Source organism: Cinclus cinclus, chromosome 23 (assembly GCF_963662255.1).
Source record: "Cinclus cinclus chromosome 23, bCinCin1.1, whole genome shotgun sequence".
NCBI classification, from domain to species: domain Eukaryota; kingdom Metazoa; phylum Chordata; class Aves; order Passeriformes; family Cinclidae; genus Cinclus; species Cinclus cinclus.
In genome coordinates, this window is record NC_085068.1 from 3,638,976 (window position 1) to 3,655,979 (window position 17,004).

The window sequence follows — 17,004 nt, forward strand, 5'->3', positions numbered from 1 at the left end:
ACCCTGGAGTCTCCCACAAGGCACCATCTCATCATTTCTCCAGAAACTCATCCTCACAGCAAGCATCACAGGAGGCTCCACCTCACCCTCCTGCCACCAGCTTCATCCTTGTCTGTGTTCCAGATTATGGGTTGCTTTGACTCTAAAGCACCTTCCAATATTTCTGATGATGCCTCAGTTGTTTGGCTTTAATTAGATCCCAACAGTGCATAAGCAATTTTGAGGGAATGGTTCCCCCTTTCCATCAGCCCCTTCCTGCAGCAGCCTCATTCCCCACTTCCCACAGTGCCAAGAACGCTGAGCATGACTATGAGTTCATCACCTCCATGTCCTGTTTCTTGAGACCTCCTTTGTGTTTTCATACAAAGCCATAGTGGTTTTGCTTTTTGGGGGCAAATCCAAGAGAAAGACTTGACAGTGCCTGGAGGAACTGCAGAACACTGCAGGTGATTTGTGGGGTACAGAGGGCCAGGAGTGTCTGCTGAACACAAGTGACATCCCACCAAAGGCTACAGAGGTCCACAACCACCACTCCCCAGTCCTCTGGTGTATGCCATGGTACAAATACTAATGATGGAAACAGATAAAACCAGGGCAGGAATCCCCACTTCCCAGAGGAGCATAACACACATGAAGATCTGGTGTAACTGTAATTAGCACCACACAGAGCCCATGCAGTAATTAACTTTCTCCCTTTCAAGCTAAGATTTAATGGCATGCAGTAAAATCAGACCCAAGGCGATGAAACAAGCAGAGGAAAACCCTGTCAAATTAGACTTGATAAGGATTTAATTATAGCCTGGTCTAATACTACTACTCTATAATAATAAATTGCTGTTAATATGCTCTTGTGCTCCAAGTGAGGAAAGACTGAGAAAAATGTCCCATACTGAATCCAAGGAGCAGGTTTCTGTCAGAGGCTCAGCCATGCTAGGATGTAGGTGAGCTACTGCACTGGACAGAGCTGGGAGAAGAAAATCTGGGACAAAAAAAAAAATCATCCTGGGCTGCTAGGGAGCTACCCCAAACCTCCCAATCCCCTGTAACATCACAACAAAACAGCTCTTCCCATTAGGAACTGTCACTGCCAGCAGCCTTGAGCATCTCCCAAGGCAACTTCCAGTGCATGGGGAGGAGGACAGAAGGACACTAGAAACTGGAGGCAAGGCTGTGTCCTGCAAAGGGGGAATAACTCCAGCAATGGCAAAACACAGTGACAGTGGCAAAACCCTCCCATGTTGCCTGTGGAGGTGGCAAGGCCATTGTGTACATGCAATGCCTGGAGCAGCATATAAGATCACCTTGTCTTTTCAGGAAAGTGAGCAACTCATGGGAGAATCTGACCAGATCTAATGTTACATGCCAGGATCCAACGTGGACATCCTCTCTGTCAAATTCCAGCTTTGGCTCCTCACAGAAGAGCAGGCAAGTTCCTGAAGAAGCCCTGTGCAGCTGGGCAGAAGGAGGGTATCTCCTCAGCAACTCTGATCCTTACTTTTCCCGTTTTCCTAGGTGGAAAAAAAATGCTGCAGGTGTCCTACCAGCTCCACATGCCACTAAGTCTCTGTGGCAAAGCTAAAAGTATTTTTGCCACACAGGAAGAACACAGAGCCTGTCTTGGTGGTACATGTGAGATCAAGGTTGATTTATTTTACTCTCCCTGCTGCTCCGGCATAAAGTCATCCAGTATTCTGTCTCTACGTGGCAGCTCATCCACTCAGATCCAAGGGGGAAGGCGTGAGGATGTGAAATACACATCATCTGAAGAGCATCTGAAGCCTGCATGGATCCTTTTGAGGATGCTCTTTCCAGAGAAGAGAGCTTCAGGTCACCCCAAGTTCCCAGCTCAGAGATTCAGACCAGCTAGGACAGAGACCAGAAGACTCATCACAGCAGACACTTTGCACATGCTTTTGACCATGCTTCCCAGACCACAGAGCTTTCTAAACATGTGCATTTTAATAAGGGGCAAAATCCAGCCCTGAGATCATTACCTGACACAAGCACTCACAGTGAGGTACACCAGAGCCAGGCAGAGAGGAGAAATTATTTTATAGCATTATCACATCTGCCCCAAGCGTTTCTTCCTTTTTGCTCCAAGCACTCTTGGAACTCACACCTCCTGGTATCACCTACCTCTTGCTACAGCTTGGCATAGGTCAATTAAGTAAATTATTCAATTACTAGAAAATCCAGTAAGACTGCAGAATTAGTCTCCTTAAAGCCCAAAGCAATCAGCATTTTTTGTTTCTTGGTCTCTTTCCTTGCCCTGCCTTTGGCAACATACAGGCACTGTGTCCCCTCATTCAGGGACTCTGCTCAGGCAGTCCTGTGTGGTCACTTGTGTGCCTTGGTCAGTCCCTGGAAGTTGGGCTCCGTGCACAGGGGCAGTGCTGCCTGCCGGCTCAGCAGCTTCTCCAGGACAGTTATTTCAGCATCTCGTCTCTCTACGTCCTCGAACGGAGTCCAGGACATGTCATGCTGGAGCTTATAGGCACCAAGAAATTCATGAGGAGTGGTACCCCATTCCTAGTGGAGAAAAGAGAGATTTCATCAGTGGTCAGTTTCCCTTGGAGCTGGGCTGTGCTGTCCCTCAGCCCTACTACCTTCAAAGCAGTCCCAGCTACATGACCATCCTATTTTCTAACCTAAAAATAGGCTCAGCTACCCTGAGTCAAAAATCAGGTCTACCTCCAGCACTGCTGACACAGGAAGGCTTGTGGACACAAGATCTCCCTGACCCGCCCAGAGCTTTGCCCTGAAGCCTTCACCCTGCATGTAAGAAAAAGGATAGTCTGGAAGGAGGAGAGCCCCAAGACCATCCCTTCAGCTGCAGGCAAACCCAGTCCCTGGGCTGGGGCATAAGAAGATACCATCCTGCCAGGTAGCTACACCAGCCAGGGAAGGCTCAGGGCATGATCTTTATTTCTAGACAAAGAACCACAGGCATCAAAAGACAAAATTCAGGTCCATGCCCCAACAGGCTTCTTGTTATTCTCCACCAAGAGCCAGAGAACTTCCATAAGAGGGCTCTGACCCCAACAGACTGACTCAGAGCAAGGGCAAAACTCCAAACCTGAGTAAGGACTGACAAATACCCCCACCAAGCTGGTGCTTTTGCCTGAGCTCCTTATGTTCCCAAGCACCAGAAACATGGCTTTTTTCCCCCTCCCTGCTTCTTCCTGGGCTGTAATCACCCACCTTAGGAGACAGGATGGAGAAGTACCGCTGCCCACTCTCCCGCCTGTACATGTAGTAAACATTTCCTGGCTTCTTCACAAGGTTGCAGGCCACGTGGTGCAGATCAGCATCCCTGTTAGCTTCATCCAAGACCTGGAATACGCAAAACTTAACATCTTTACACTTGAAATAAAATGACAACATGCTATTGCCTCTCAGCCATAGACCAAGACATATTACTTGACTGTGGGTCATGAGGCCTTGATCTCCCTGGCACACAGGAAGGAGATGCTTTCCAAAGAGATAAAGCTTTTTCCAATTCTTCCCTGTCAGTAGGACTTCAGAGAACCTCTCCACAGAGGTGGAGATACCTCTGCATCTCACCCCAGATTCCACCATGTGCTGGGCTTATTCCTCATCTCCGCACACAGCTGCCGGAGTGAGGCCTTCCTGCTGTGCACCACAAGGGAAGGGGCAGCAAACAAAAGAGAATTCATCTCCTCAGTTCAACCACCTGACTGCTCCACTGCTCCAGCTCCACCAATTAATGATTACATGACGTAATGGCCTCAGTGGCAGTGAGCCAGTTGCAGTGACTGGCAGATCCTTCTCCACTCTGGCTCCAGATTTCACCCCTAAGGGTGAAGGCTGGATTGATGAGCAAAGCCAAGCCCTGCTCTGTACTGCTGGGACCCCCCTCTCCAGCAAATAAGCCAGGATAAACAGGAAAGCCAAACTTATCATCAGGTAAGAGCTCATCTCTCCCAGGGCCTCAGATCCAGCTAGGGCCACATCATCACTTCACCAAATCCTTACAAGAGCACAGTGCACACATAAGTCACTCATTTCAAAACCAGAGTCATCTCTCTGTCCTGACACCCGAGCTGTTTCGGATCACCTTCCCTTGCTCCCCTACTTTATTCGAAGTCCTTCCTGGTGTGCTCAGGATGCAGGGAAAGCACCAAAATCAACCCTCCCCCATCTCCCTTGACACTGAATAATAAACCTCCTTATTTTTCCATTGAATCTTCTCTGCTCGGCTCGTGGCCCCAACTCACATCTAGGCCACAGCTCTTCCCAAACTGCCCAGCAGTGGCAGCAGATGCTCATCTCCCCAGGCAAGGCAATGAGCCTTGTGCCCATCCTCACTCACCTTCCGTGCCTGCTCCTGCAGCTGCCGGATCTGCTCAGCAATGACTGTCAGTTTGCTGCAGGCATTTGCTCGGACAAAGTCATTGGCCTGGGTGAGAAAATCAAGGCTAGTCAGGACAGGAAGAACTGCAGCCCTCTGGACTGTGCTGAACCAGCTATGGTCAAGCTCAAGGCATCAACAGAGCTGGAGGGTGCAGGAGCTGTCTGGATAGGCTGAGGGGCAGTGAGAGTGAGCAGCAGGCAATGGGTTGGACTGGAAGGTAGTGGGATACACAGGGAGGAGGCAGTAGGACATACATTAAGCATTTAGGCGAACTGAGAAGCTCTGGGGGACACCACTGAAGATCAGCAGAATGTACTATGAGGCACTGGGGAATAGTATAGCATACTGGAGTGCACTGGGAGAACCAGTAGGACTGGTGAGGGGAGAAGTGGGAGTGGACCAGAGCCAGGATGGACTGGGAATCACTGAAGGCATCTGTACACGCTACTGTGAATTAAAGACTGTGGGACATACTGGGAGGCAGCAGGGCATACTGGGACGGGACTTCAGTGGCATGCTCTAGGAGTCACTGTGGGGCAGCAAAGCACAGTGGGAAGCACCGAAGTGCAATGGGAGGCTCTGGAAACACCAACAGCGTGGGAACTCGGGGAGATCCTGGCAGGGCACTGCAAAACACTAGGACAGTGGGAGATGGTGGGAAACATCACAGGACACACCAAGAAGCCGCCGGGGTCATCGGAGACCAGCGGGACGTGCTGGGAAGCAGCAAAGCCGTCACCGAGTGAGAAGACCCTGGAGACGGCCGGGAGGCAGCGGGACAGCGAGCCCAGCCCTGCCCCCGCAGCCCCGCCGCGGGGACCCGGCCCTCACCTGCTGCACCTGCCGGGCCAGGGCCACTAGGTCCCCGGGGTCCCCGACGCGACCGGCGCGGCCGACGCTGCCCTCGACCAGGGCCAGCTCGGGACCGGGACCGGGACCGTCGTCCCCATGCTCCACGCCACCCTCCGCCATGGTCACCCTCTACCCCCCCCCCCACTTCCGCCCGGCGGGGAAGTTTCCGCTGAGCCGTCAGCACGCACCGTGAGGGGTGTGGCCACGGCGGGGCTCCGCTGCGCTGATTGGGCGGTGGGCGGGGAGGTGGGCGGAGCTGGTGCCGCTCCGATGCCTGGGGCGGGGGTGCCGCGGCCCGTCCGGCGTTCGGACATGGCGCTGCCGCCGCCGCTTGTTCTGCTCCTGCTGCAGCCGCCGTTCCTGATGACGCTGCTGGCGCGGGCGACCGCGCCACCGGAACTGGTCCCGGTCCCGACCCTGGCTCCGGCCGACCCGCCGTTGCCTGCGCAGTCCGCGGACGCGCTGTTCGCCGCCGGTGCCGAGGCGTACTCGCGGGGGGACTGGCCCACCGTAGTGCTGCAGATGGAGCGGGCGCTGCGGGCGCGGGCCGCCGTGCGCTCCCGCCTGGTGCGGTGCCGCCTGCACTGCGCCAACGCCACAGTGGGGCCGGCGGAGGGGACCGAGTCCCAGTCCGACCCGGTGCTCCGGGACTTGCGGTTCTTTCGGACGCTGCTTCGCCGTGCCGCCTGCCTGCGGGGCTGCGGGCCCACCGAGCCCTCCCGGTTCCGCCTGGGCGAGGAGGTGGACCGGGAGTTCGGCCGGCGCAGCCCCTACAACTACCTCCAGGTCGCCTATTTCAAGGTGCGGCAGCGGGGAAGGGAAGGGGGTGTCTCGCTGCGACGGGTTTTGGGACGGGCGGGATGCACGGAGGATCCCGGAATGAGGCGGGAGGATGGACGGGGTGGGACCGGGTGAACCACCGGTGCCGATCCCGAGACGCCGGGAGGGAGGGTTCGGTGTCTGCTTCGGCGGAGTGGGGTTGCCGGCCGCCCACCCCCCCTTCCCGCTCCCCCCACCAATGCCACGTCGGAGCTCGCCGGAGCCGCCCCTGTCACCGCCCTCCATCCCGGTCTCCGGGATGCCCGGGCACGGGTGTCTCCTCCGCTTCGCGTGGAAGCCGCGCTGTCTCACCCCCGTTCCACACAGATGAACCGACCGGCGCAGGCGGCGGCGGCCGCTCACACCTTCTTCGTGGCTAACCCCGGGCACCAGGAAATGAGGCAGAACCTGGAGTACTACCAGGCCATGGTGGGAGTCCACGAGGATGACTTCACTGACCTGGAGGCCAAACCCCACCTGGTGAGAGCCTCCCCTCCCAAAGCCCGTGTCTGCTATGGAACCCAGGGGGATCACACCACAGCTGCTGGCTCAAGAGAGCTCATGAGATGCCATTGTGGTGGGGATGAGATGATCCATCATGGGGAGTGGTGCACTGAGATCCCTCCATCATTTCTCATCCCTCCACAGAGAGAGTTTCAGCTGGGTGTCCGGTTTTACACAGAGGAGCAGCCAGCTGCTGCCATCCTGCACCTGGAGAAGGCCCTGGAGGAGTATTTTGTGGCAGACACTGAGTGCCGTGCTCTCTGCGAGGGACCGTATGACTACGAGGGCTACAACTACCTGGACTACAACGCAGACCTTTTCCAGGCCATTACAGGTGGGAGCCATGCCTTCTGTGTCCTGTCACAAGAGTTGAGTACAATTCTCACGGGGTTGGTCCACAAAGACCTGGGGTGGGGTTAGGGGGTCCCTGAAGAGTGGAAACCCCATCCTAGCTTTCACTAGGGAAGGTAATGGCCAGTAAGTGGCAGGAGGTGTTTACCTGTACTGAGCACTAGGGCTGATGCCTAGGAATCCTCCAAATTCCAGAGGAATCCGGAAAGATAGGAGAGACCAGTAGAGGGTCACCAGGATGTGATGGGAGATTGAGGATGGCTACTCTATCCTGAGAGAGAGCACATAACCCTGCCACTAATCAGAGGTGGACAACCCCCATCCCTGAGGGTTTTCCACTATCAAAAAGCTTGCAACAACCTCAGTGTGAGCAGGAGATTGGACACCCCTCAGGGTCCTGCTGACCAGCCCATGGGTGAGCAGTGACATGGAGTTTTTCTCCTCCAGATCACTCCATGCAGGTGCTAAGCTGCAAGCAGGGCTGCGTCACAGAGCTGGCCTCACAGCCCGGCCTGGAGAAGCCTCTGGAGGATTTCCTGCCCTCGCACTTCAATTACCTGCAGTTTGCCTACTACAACAGTAAGCAGCTCCTTACCCTGTCCTCTGTGGTTGTCAGCACTGGGCACTCAACTCTGCATGGGCTGATATTGTGGATCCTCAGAGTGGTTTGGGTGGGGAAAGGACCTTCAAAAATAATCTCATCAGTCCAGCCAAAGATGAAGAGACATCTAGCACTAGTCGCTCAGATCTCCCTGAGCCCCATCCAACCCAGTCTTTAACACTCTGGGCAGTCTGTGCCAGGGCCTCACCACTCTCATCAGAGAAAATTCCCTCCTTATGGCCAAGCTAATGCTGTCCTTCTTCAGTTTAAGACAATTCCCCTTGTCCTGTCACTATAAACCTTGATAAAGAGTTATCTTTATCTCTCTTGTGGCCACTTTTGGTAAGGGAAGGCCATAAGATTTCTCTGGAGCCTTATCATGTCCAGGTTCAACAAGCCCAGTTCTCTCAGCCGTTCTTCACAGAGAGGCTCCAGTCCACTGACCATTTTTGTGGCCTCCTCTGGACCCTCTCTAATGAGTCCATATCCTTATGCTGAGGAACGCAGAGGTGGAAGAAGCACTGTAAGTGGCATCTCACCAGAGTAGAGCAGAGGGGCAGAATCCCTCCCTCACCTGTTGCCTGTGCTGCCAGGGATCAGCCTGAGGGTGTTTCTGAGCTGCTAGTGCATATGGATGGGTCCTGTGCAATTTTTCGTGCACCACTATCTCCATGTCCTTCTCCACGGGGTGCTCTAATCCCATCTATCCCCTTCTCTCCACTGATACTGCTGGAGAGCCTTCCACTAGGCCTTGTACTTCATGAGGTTCATACTGGCATGTTCCTCCTGCCTGAAACATTCTCCAGGAAATTTGGATCTCTCTGTGCCTGACTGCAGTCACTGTCCATGTTGCTTAATTACTGGGCAGCTTCACTTTTCAAGTGAAACAACAGCCTAGAGAAGCTTTTTTTTTTCCCCTCCTTGCCTGCTGTCCACCTCTTGCTTCAAATTGCAGCAGCATACTCCCACTGCAGAAGAGTTATAACCCAGGAAAATACACCTGATCTTATTTCATTTTTTATTCACTTTAGAAATTTAGAAAATGTTTCTGTGTGAATTTCTTCAAAAGGAGGGAAAAAAATATGAACTCCAAGAGGATGGAAATCCTCAAGAAGAGACAGGTGTGAGGGGACCTCATCAATGTTTGTCAGTATCTGCAGGGAAGTGCTGGAGGATGGAGTCAGGCTCTGCTCTGTGGTGCTGAGCAATAGGACAAGAGGCAGAAAGTGATGCCTAGGAAGTTCCACCTGGATATAAGGAAGTGTGCAGTGACTGAGCACTGAAGAGATTGTCCAGAGAGGTGTGAGATCTCTCTCACTGGGGATTTTCCTGACAATCTGGACACAATCCTGTGCCATGTGCTCTTGGAGGACCCTGCTTGAACAGAGATTGGACCAGATGACCCACTGTGGTCCCTTCCAACCTGACTCATTCTGTGATTGTGTGATTCTGTGAAAGGCCACATGAAAGTGGGGTAGGATGTTTCAGTGGCTGGCAACTGCAGGTTTGCCAGTAAATGGTTGGGTCTGGCTACTTCTAAATAGGCTTTGTAATGTTTTCCAAGTGAGAAAAGTAGCCAAGCTGTACAAGTACCCCTGATTTCTGCTGTGATGGTTTCTGGGGACAGGAGAGCACCACAGTCTGAATTTTGCCTTTGTGGCAGCAGTTATCTTTGCTCCAGGGGATCTGCCCTACTCTTGACACCATTAGGAACACAAGAACTGTGTCTCTCATACCTGTCTTTGTTGTGCTCCAGTGTCCTTGGACATGCCAAGGACATTTCTCCATTTCTCATTGCAGATGGGAATTATGAAAAAGCCATTGAATGCGCCAAAACCTATTTGCTCTTCTTCCCACATGATGAAGTGATGAACCAAAATTTGGCCTATTACACCGCTGTCCTGGGAGAAAACCTGGCTAGACCCATCCAACCACGAGAGGTGAGCAGTCAGGTGGGATGAATGATGCAGGGACATCTTCTCTCCTCACTGGGGACCTTTGCAGAAGTTGTAGGGTCTCCTCCATGCCAGCTACCAAAGGTGGACAGGAATGGGTGGATTTAAGGTCAGATGAGCTGGAAAACAGCTGAAAAGCTGGAAAACATCACTGGCAAAATGTCTTAGGCCAAGTGAAGCTGGATGGTTGGCACACATGGACCCATTCCTGAGAGAGGGGGCTGTGAGAGGCAGGTGGACAGTCTTTTTAGGAGGATCTGGGCCCATCTCTGTTGCACTTTTTCACAACTGAAGTGAAATTGTGTAAAAAGGAGAGGATTTGGCTTCAAAATAGCCAGATCTGGATGGCCAGCTCCTGCCTGAGATGTGATAGGCATGGATGGGAGTCTCTGCCCCTCACCAGGTGGAGTAGGGGAAAGAAGCTGCTCCTAAAGAGCCTCCTGCAGAAGGGACACACATGTCCCTCTGCTCAACTGTCACCTTCCCAGGGCTTGTCCACAGGGAAGTTCAGACAGGATGGGAAAAGTCACTTCCTTCCCAGCTGCCAAATGAAGCAGGAAACCAGGCTGCGGGTCTGGAGCAAAGACCACAGGAATAGTGTAAACCTGCACCTTCCTGCCCACACCTGGGGTCGTTAAGAACCCTCCTGCTGTACCTCACCCCGTCCCTCTGCCCCTTGCCACAGGAGATCCAGGTATATCACCAGCGGAGCCTGATGGAGAAGGAGCTGCTCTTCTTCAGCTACGATGTCTTTGGCATCCCTTTTGTGGACCCGGTGCGTGGTGTGAGACCAGGGGGATGCAGTGGCCAGTTGGAATGCAGATGCGGGGTCTGTGACCTGGCCAGGTCCTCGTCCAGCTCCTGATGTTATTCTTCTGGCTGCAGGACACATGGACACCTGAGGAGGTGATACCAAAAAGACTGCGAGAGAAACAGAAGTGAGTGCTGTTCTCAGCAGAGTTCACCCTATGGGTGTCCTGTCAGACAAATCCTTCTTCCTCTGTGGGCTTTGTGCCAAAGGCCATGGCATAGAGCTTCTGCCAGGGGAACTTCTGATGTTGGGACTGGAAAAGGCTGCTGGAGGGCAGAACTTTACTTCCCATCAGCCCATGGGATGATGGGCACATGTAGATCACCCCAGGCACCTCAGAGTCAGGGATGCATTGGGATGATTCTCTCCAGTCTAGGTGCCAGCTTTGTTACCAGCACCTGAGACAACTTGTCCTACCCTTGTCCTAGTGGCCCTCATTTCTGATGTGGGGACAGTGGGGTGGTGGTGCTGATGGCTGCTGCATGCCCAGGGTGGAGCGGGAGACAGCAGCACGCATCTCTGAGGAAATCGGCAACCTCATGAAGGAGATCGAGACACTGGTGGAGGAGAAGGCCAAAGAGTCTGCCGACATGAGCAAGTTCATCCGAGAAGGTGGAGAAGGCCAGGAGGGGAGGTGGGATGGGGACCTTTGTGACCCCTGCTGCCAGCTCACGGTCCCTCCACACATGGGTGGCAGCAGGAGCAGGTGGCGGGACCACAGCTTCCCCCAGCAACCCCAGGGTTGGTGGCATCTATCCCCATGTCCACCAATCCCACATGTGGCACAGGTGGCTCCCTGGTGTATGAAGGAGCCAGTGTCACCATGAACTCCAAGGCCCTGAATGGCTCCCAGCGTGTCGTGGTGGATGGAGTCCTCTCTGCTGAGGAGTGCCAAGAACTGCAGAGACTCACTAATGTGAGTACAAGGACGGGTGGAGCAGGCAGGGATGGGTAGAGGATGCTGAGGGCTCCCATCCTGCAGCTCAGACATCAGCCCAGTAACACTAATCGGGTTTTGCAGGCAGCTGCCTCGGCTGGAGATGGCTATAGGGGGAAGACTTCTCCTCACACACCCAGTGAGACCTTCTATGGCGTGACTGTCCTCAAGGCCCTCAAGGTTGGGGTGGCTGCATGGAGAAACAGACTGTGGGGACAAGGGAGGGTAATTTTGGGGCAGGTGGATGCCCAGCTGAGCTGGGGCTGAACCCCTGTCCTGTCTGTCCTCCACAGCTGGGCCAGGTGGGCAAGGTGCCCCTGCACAGTGCCTACTTGTACTACAACGTGACAGAGAAGGTGCGGCGCATGATGGAGTCCTACTTCCGCCTGGAGGTCCCACTCCACTTCTCCTACTCCCACCTAGTGTGCCGCACGGCCATTGATGGTGAGTGTGGCCCCGAGAGGCAAGTCTTGTCCTGTCTGGATCTCCTCTAACACCTGGAGTTGTCTGGTCTTAGACTTTCTTTGGAGACCTCCTTGCTAGTCCCTAACCCCCTGCTCTTCACAGGAGGGTGTTGGAAGCTTGTCCCTAAGCCCAGTTTGAGAAAATGAGCAGCAGCTCTGCTGGTTGCCTCTAACAGGGTAGATGGCTTCATCCCATACAAGATTTCATCGCTCTGAGACATTTTGGGATGTGTGCTGAGAGAGGCTGTGCCTGGAGGGCCATGGAAATGCCATGGGACAAGTCAATAGTGTTTTATGCCACCTGAATGGCTTTGCACAATCCACACTCCAGCAACTGGAAGTGCTTTAGGCTACACCTAACTTTCTTGTCATCTCCAAGCACAGGATAATTTGGGATGGACCCTGTTCTTGCACAGAGGAGTTCTGACATGCCCTGTTCTACCCTAGAGAAGCAAGAAGGTCGGAGTGACAACAGCCACGAGGTGCATGTGGACAACTGCATTCTCAATGCAGAGGCACTGGTGTGCGTGAAGGAACCCCCAGCCTACACTTTCCGGGATTACAGGTACTGGTGGTGGCTGTTAGCTGTAGGTTCCCCATCTAAGAGTACCATGATTTGGTGGCACCTGGATCGGGTTGGGAGGAGGAAGGTAGGAGGACACCAAACCTGGGCTTTCCTGCTTCTGGCTCTTGCCGTGGTGCTGGGGAGCTCTGGTGATGGTTGCTTGTCACCTCCATTTGTGCCCTGCTCTCTTTAGTGCAATCCTCTACCTCAATGGGGACTTTGAAGGAGGAGCTTTCTACTTCACTGAGCTGGATGCCAAGACTGAGACTGTGAGTAGCTCAGCTCTGAGGATCCATGTGCAGTACCAAATCCAGCTCCTGCCTGTTGGCCCTGTCCCCTGGGAACAGCCCTTGAGCCACTGCAAAGATGAATTTGGGTTGAGAGGAACCAACTGAGCCCTGACTGGGCTCTCCTGGTCTCCCACCCTTGACAGGCGAAGGTCCAGCCGCAGTGTGGCCGTGCTGTGGGCTTCTCCTCTGGCTCAGAGAACCCCCATGGGGTGAAGGCTGTGACCAAGGGTCAGCGCTGCGCCATTGCACTCTGGTTCACCCTGGATCCTCGGCACAGTGAGCGGGTAAGCTCCCTCCCAGCAGTGTGTAGGGTTTTTGGGTGGGACAGTGGCTATGCTTACCACCATGGCTCTGCCCACAGGAGCGTGTGCAGGCAGATGACCTGGTGAAGATGCTTTTTGGCATGGAAGAGGGGGATTTGGAGCCAGAGCTGGGGAAGGAATCACCAGCTGTTACTGTGGTGGGGAAGGATGAGCTGTGACATCCTACGGGGACCAGGATGTCTTTGCTGGGCGAGTCATGTCAGCATTGTGGCTTCAGGCTGCACAGTCATAAGGGTGACATGTGGGGCCTCCCTCTGCCCCAATCCAGTTGGAATGGGGCTTTGGGGAATGCCATGTACTACCCCTGAAGAATCCAGCATCCCCCTGCAGAGCTGACCTGGGGTGCGTGATGGAGGCTCAGGGGTGGGTGACATGGGGACAAGGGAGGGATGCTTTGTTAGGGGTGGGGCCCTGGGTCCAACAGGTGCAGATGTGTGCCTTTCCTGAACTTGCAGCTATTTAAGTGCCTTCTGCAGAAAATGGGTGAATAAAGGTATTTTTTTCCTAAGCTGTTGCTTTCTGAGTGGGGACTGAAGGCTGGTGCCACCCTTTGGCTGTCATAAGTGTGGGGGTGCAGCCTTCCCTCCTGACAAATATCTGCCCAAGAGTATTGTAGCCCAGTAGCCTCACAAAGGTGTTTGGGGGGACAAGGTGCCCCAGGGGCAATAAGGGTAATGCAGTCTCCAGCTGAGCATCCCCTGGACCCTGCTCCCATAGCGTGGGAAGGAACCCACCATTCCATGGAGGAGGGAGCCGTCCTTGAACAAGAAGGACATTGAGCACCCTGGCAGCCCTGGACAGGGCATTGAATTGTTCCCGAAGATGTCTGGCCATTACCATAACCATCCCGGGAATGTGGGCAAATAAATCCTGCCCCGTGTGCAGCCACCCAGCACCCCCATCCCACTTGGAGGGCCATTCAGCACTGGGGTGGGAAAAGGGGGTCTGGAGGATGATTTCTCCAGGATGAACATAGGGTCCCCGTGGAGGCTGCCCACCATCCGAGCATCCACCCCCAGCTGCCTGAGCGCGTGAGCAGACTGCTGATGAGGCCATGGCAGTTAACGATTGCCAGGTCCTGGGGCTGCAATGGGCTTGGTGTCACCAGGGTGGTGACACGTGTTCCCCACACCCCCTGTCCCTCTCCTGCAGGCGTACACCACTGACAATGGCTTCTCTTGTTGGTGCCATGGTGTGCCTGAATTCCCTCATGGAATGAACTGCTTCCCTGCTGAATTCCTGGAGTGATCCTGGGGGCTTCCAGCCCGGGGCAGGGAGTGGTCCAGGATGGTGATTCCCACACACCGCTGCCCCCTCCTCCTGTTGGGGAGCCCATTTTCCCACTATCCCTCCACTGTCGTTTGAGGGCTTCCCATCTCCCTCAAGAACTAAATCTCTCCTGTAGGACCCAAATACCCTCCATGCCCCAAATCTTTCCCCTAAGACCACATTCTTCTCTCTAGGATTCAAATCCTTTGCATCCAACCCCAAATCACTCTCATCGGACTCAAATCTCTCCCCCTCACACCTAAGGCTCTTCGCTCGGCCCCAGTGCCCCCAGTCCCGCTTCCCGGTACCCAACTCCCCCTTGGCCCTAACTCTCCCACTCGAGACTCAAATCCCCTCCACCCGGGACTTAAATCTCTCTCTTCACCTCAACTCCTCCCCCGGCACTGCTCCCGCCCTCCCCGGCCCGTCTTTCCCCTCAGAGCCCCCCTCCGGCCTCTTCCCTCCCCTCAGGCGGGCCGGGCCGGGCGCGGGCCGGCGGCGGCCATGGGCGGTGGGGCTCGGGAGCTGGCCGGGTTCCTGGCGGCGCTGGCCGGGTTTGTGGCAGCGCTGGCAGCCGCCGTGCTGCCGCAGTGGAGGCAGAGCTCGTACGCCGGGGACGCCATCATCACGGCCGTGGGGCTCCATGAGGGGCTGTGGATGAGCTGCGCCGCACAGAGCACAGGACAGGTGCAGTGCCGTCTGCACGACTCGCTGCTCTCCCTCGAAGGTGGGTACGGGATGAGCCTCGCTTCCTTTCCTGGGTGCGGTCCCCGCTCCCCGTGTCCGCCTTGGGTCTGAGCTCCCCTGGGATCCTTGCCCCCCTGTCAGTGTGAGCCCCGCTGTGGGTTTAACACTCCCCTGTATAGCTCTGAGCCCCTCTCTGTGTTTGAACTTATATGGGTTTGAACGCACATCTCCAACAGGTGTGTACCCTTTTCGGATCTGGATCCCCCCTTCCCCTGTGGATCTGAGCTCCCCTGGCCCTTCCTGGGGCCTGAGTTACCTTCTGGTCCGAGTCCTTCTTGCCCCCACCCCTGTTGTACGTCTGAACCCCTCAGAAGGGTCTGGGTGCACTTATCTACTGAGCTGAGCCTTGACGTCTTTCCAAGCTTCCCTATCCATCTGTGAATCTCGGACCCCAACTTCCCCATCCCAGGACTGAGCCTCTCGGCCCTGTGGGTTTGTGTGGCTGGAGACACTCCTGACCCCAGCAGGTTTGAGCTCCGATGTGGGCATCGTGTTTAGATACCAGCAGTGCCCCGTGGGGACATCAAAACCCGCAACTCCATGACTGTGCATCAGCCTTTTGGCATTTGGTGACTGTGGTGCTGCTCCAGGCAAGGTGTTTCCCAGCCCAGTCATGACCAAGCTGGGGGTGGCAGGGAGGAAGGTCAGGGAAGGAGTGAGCTGGGCTGAGCTGAGCTGAGCTGAGGTCTCCATATCTACCAAGTGAGGAGGATATGGCATGGGAGCTACACAGCAAGGACAGGATTAAGGACAGGTCCATCACCAGCATGGAACACAGTGACCTTGTTGCCAGTGCCCAGCTGTGGCCAAAGGCACCTGCTGGGAGCAGTTTTTCTTCCCCCCTTGCAGTTCACATCCAGACATGCCGGGCTCTCGTGGTCATTTCTCTCCTCCTGGGCTTCTTTGGCATCATCGTGAGCGTGGTGGGCATGAAATGCACTAAAGTTGGGGAGGAGGATCCTGTCACCAAGAGCCGCATAGCTGTTGCTGGAGGTGTCCTCTTCATTCTCTCTGGTAAGGCAGCTCTAGCCTTCGTATATCTCCAGTGCAGGAATCCTCAAACACCTTTTGACACTGACAGAGGAAGGGGAGCAATTTTGTGAGGGTTGGATGTTCCACTGACAGTCAATGTTTGATGTCTAGTGGAACAGCTAGACAGCCCTCTCACTGCAGGGGCTTTGGATTAGGTGATCTTTAAAGGTCCCTTCCGACCCAAAACATTCTGTGATTCCATGATTCTGTGCCCAGGTCTGTGCACATTGGCTGCCGTGTCGTTGTATGCAACACAGGTGACCTATGAGTTCTTCAGGGAGAGCACCATCCCCATCAACGCTAGGTAAGAGCCTGGCTCAGGGAGTGCCCTTCTGAATCCTGTCTTGTCCCTGTACTTCCCATTGGATCTTCTCTTGCTGATTTTGGCGAGGCACAGCATTGTGGGCTGATGTGCCCCACAGGTGGGACCTCTGCCAGGCCTTGCTGCCACCTTGCAGAAGATAGCCCTGATGTTAAAGCTTTAGTTGTTAGCAGCTGGGACAGGGTAGTGGTGCACATGTGGAATTTCAGCCCAGGGGAGGATTAAAAGATGGGGACACATGGGAGCTGGATACAGCCAATGGGAAAGATGGGGATGGAAAGGGAAGAACCAAAATCTGCCTTGACATCATTGATCACCTCATCAGGGCTTTGAGCATCCTACTGCCCATCTCAGTTTGCACCTCTTCTTCTCTGCCCCTCCCTGATGCTCCCTCGCCCCTTTCACCACAGGTACGAATTCGGCTCTGCTCTCTTCGTGGGCTGGGGGGCCGCCAGCCTCTCCATGTTGGGGGGGTCCCTCCTGTGCTGCTCCTGCCCTGCCAAGGAGCCCCGAGGACAGCAGTACCATCGGCAGTCTCAGCCCTCCATGGCCCGGGAGTATGTGTGAGCCCTAACCCTGTGTTCCTGCTGCCCAGTGCCTCCCTTCCCTCCCAAAAACAGACAAGACTCTGGTGCTCCCACCCTGCCTGAACCCTGAATGCCCCGAGACCTTTCTCCTCCTTATCTTCCAGGTTTCAGCACCATTTTCAGTGCCAGCCTCTAAAATACAGGTTTTAAGTCTCACACATATGTTCTCCCATATCCATCATTGCATGTCCTCTGCGTGG

The 17,004-nt window shown here is 54.8% G+C and overlaps 3 protein-coding genes across 3 annotated transcripts; 2 read left to right on the forward strand and 1 right to left on the reverse strand.

Annotated features, from left to right (window-relative positions):
• Nucleotides 1-1,622: 1,622 nt before the first annotated feature.
• C23H1orf50 (chromosome 23 C1orf50 homolog) lies at nucleotides 1,623-5,541 on the reverse strand. The gene is given in 5 exon segments (XM_062507631.1): nucleotides 1,623-2,529; nucleotides 3,202-3,333; nucleotides 4,334-4,420; nucleotides 5,207-5,353; nucleotides 5,356-5,541. Coding segments are annotated over 5 exon segments (744 nt in total). The 3' UTR covers nucleotides 1,623-2,337.
• Nucleotides 5,540-13,328, forward strand: P3H1 (prolyl 3-hydroxylase 1). Its single transcript, XM_062507630.1, has 15 exons — nucleotides 5,540-6,028; nucleotides 6,374-6,526; nucleotides 6,695-6,884; nucleotides 7,349-7,480; nucleotides 9,303-9,442; nucleotides 10,143-10,232; nucleotides 10,343-10,395; nucleotides 10,759-10,880; nucleotides 11,057-11,184; nucleotides 11,290-11,385; nucleotides 11,499-11,649; nucleotides 12,117-12,234; nucleotides 12,428-12,503; nucleotides 12,668-12,808; nucleotides 12,886-13,328. Exons 1-15 carry the CDS (start codon nucleotides 5,540-5,542, stop codon nucleotides 13,003-13,005), a joined length of 2,199 nt encoding a protein of 732 aa, XP_062363614.1. The 3' UTR covers nucleotides 13,006-13,328.
• Nucleotides 13,329-14,620: 1,292 nt separating this feature from the next.
• On the forward strand, nucleotides 14,621-16,990 carry CLDN19 (claudin 19). The gene is made up of 5 exons (XM_062507642.1): nucleotides 14,621-14,843; nucleotides 15,713-15,877; nucleotides 16,112-16,199; nucleotides 16,628-16,774; nucleotides 16,909-16,990. Exons 1-5 carry the CDS (start codon nucleotides 14,621-14,623, stop codon nucleotides 16,952-16,954), a joined length of 669 nt encoding a protein of 222 aa, XP_062363626.1. The 3' UTR covers nucleotides 16,955-16,990.
• The last annotated feature ends 14 nt before the right edge of the window (nucleotides 16,991-17,004 follow it).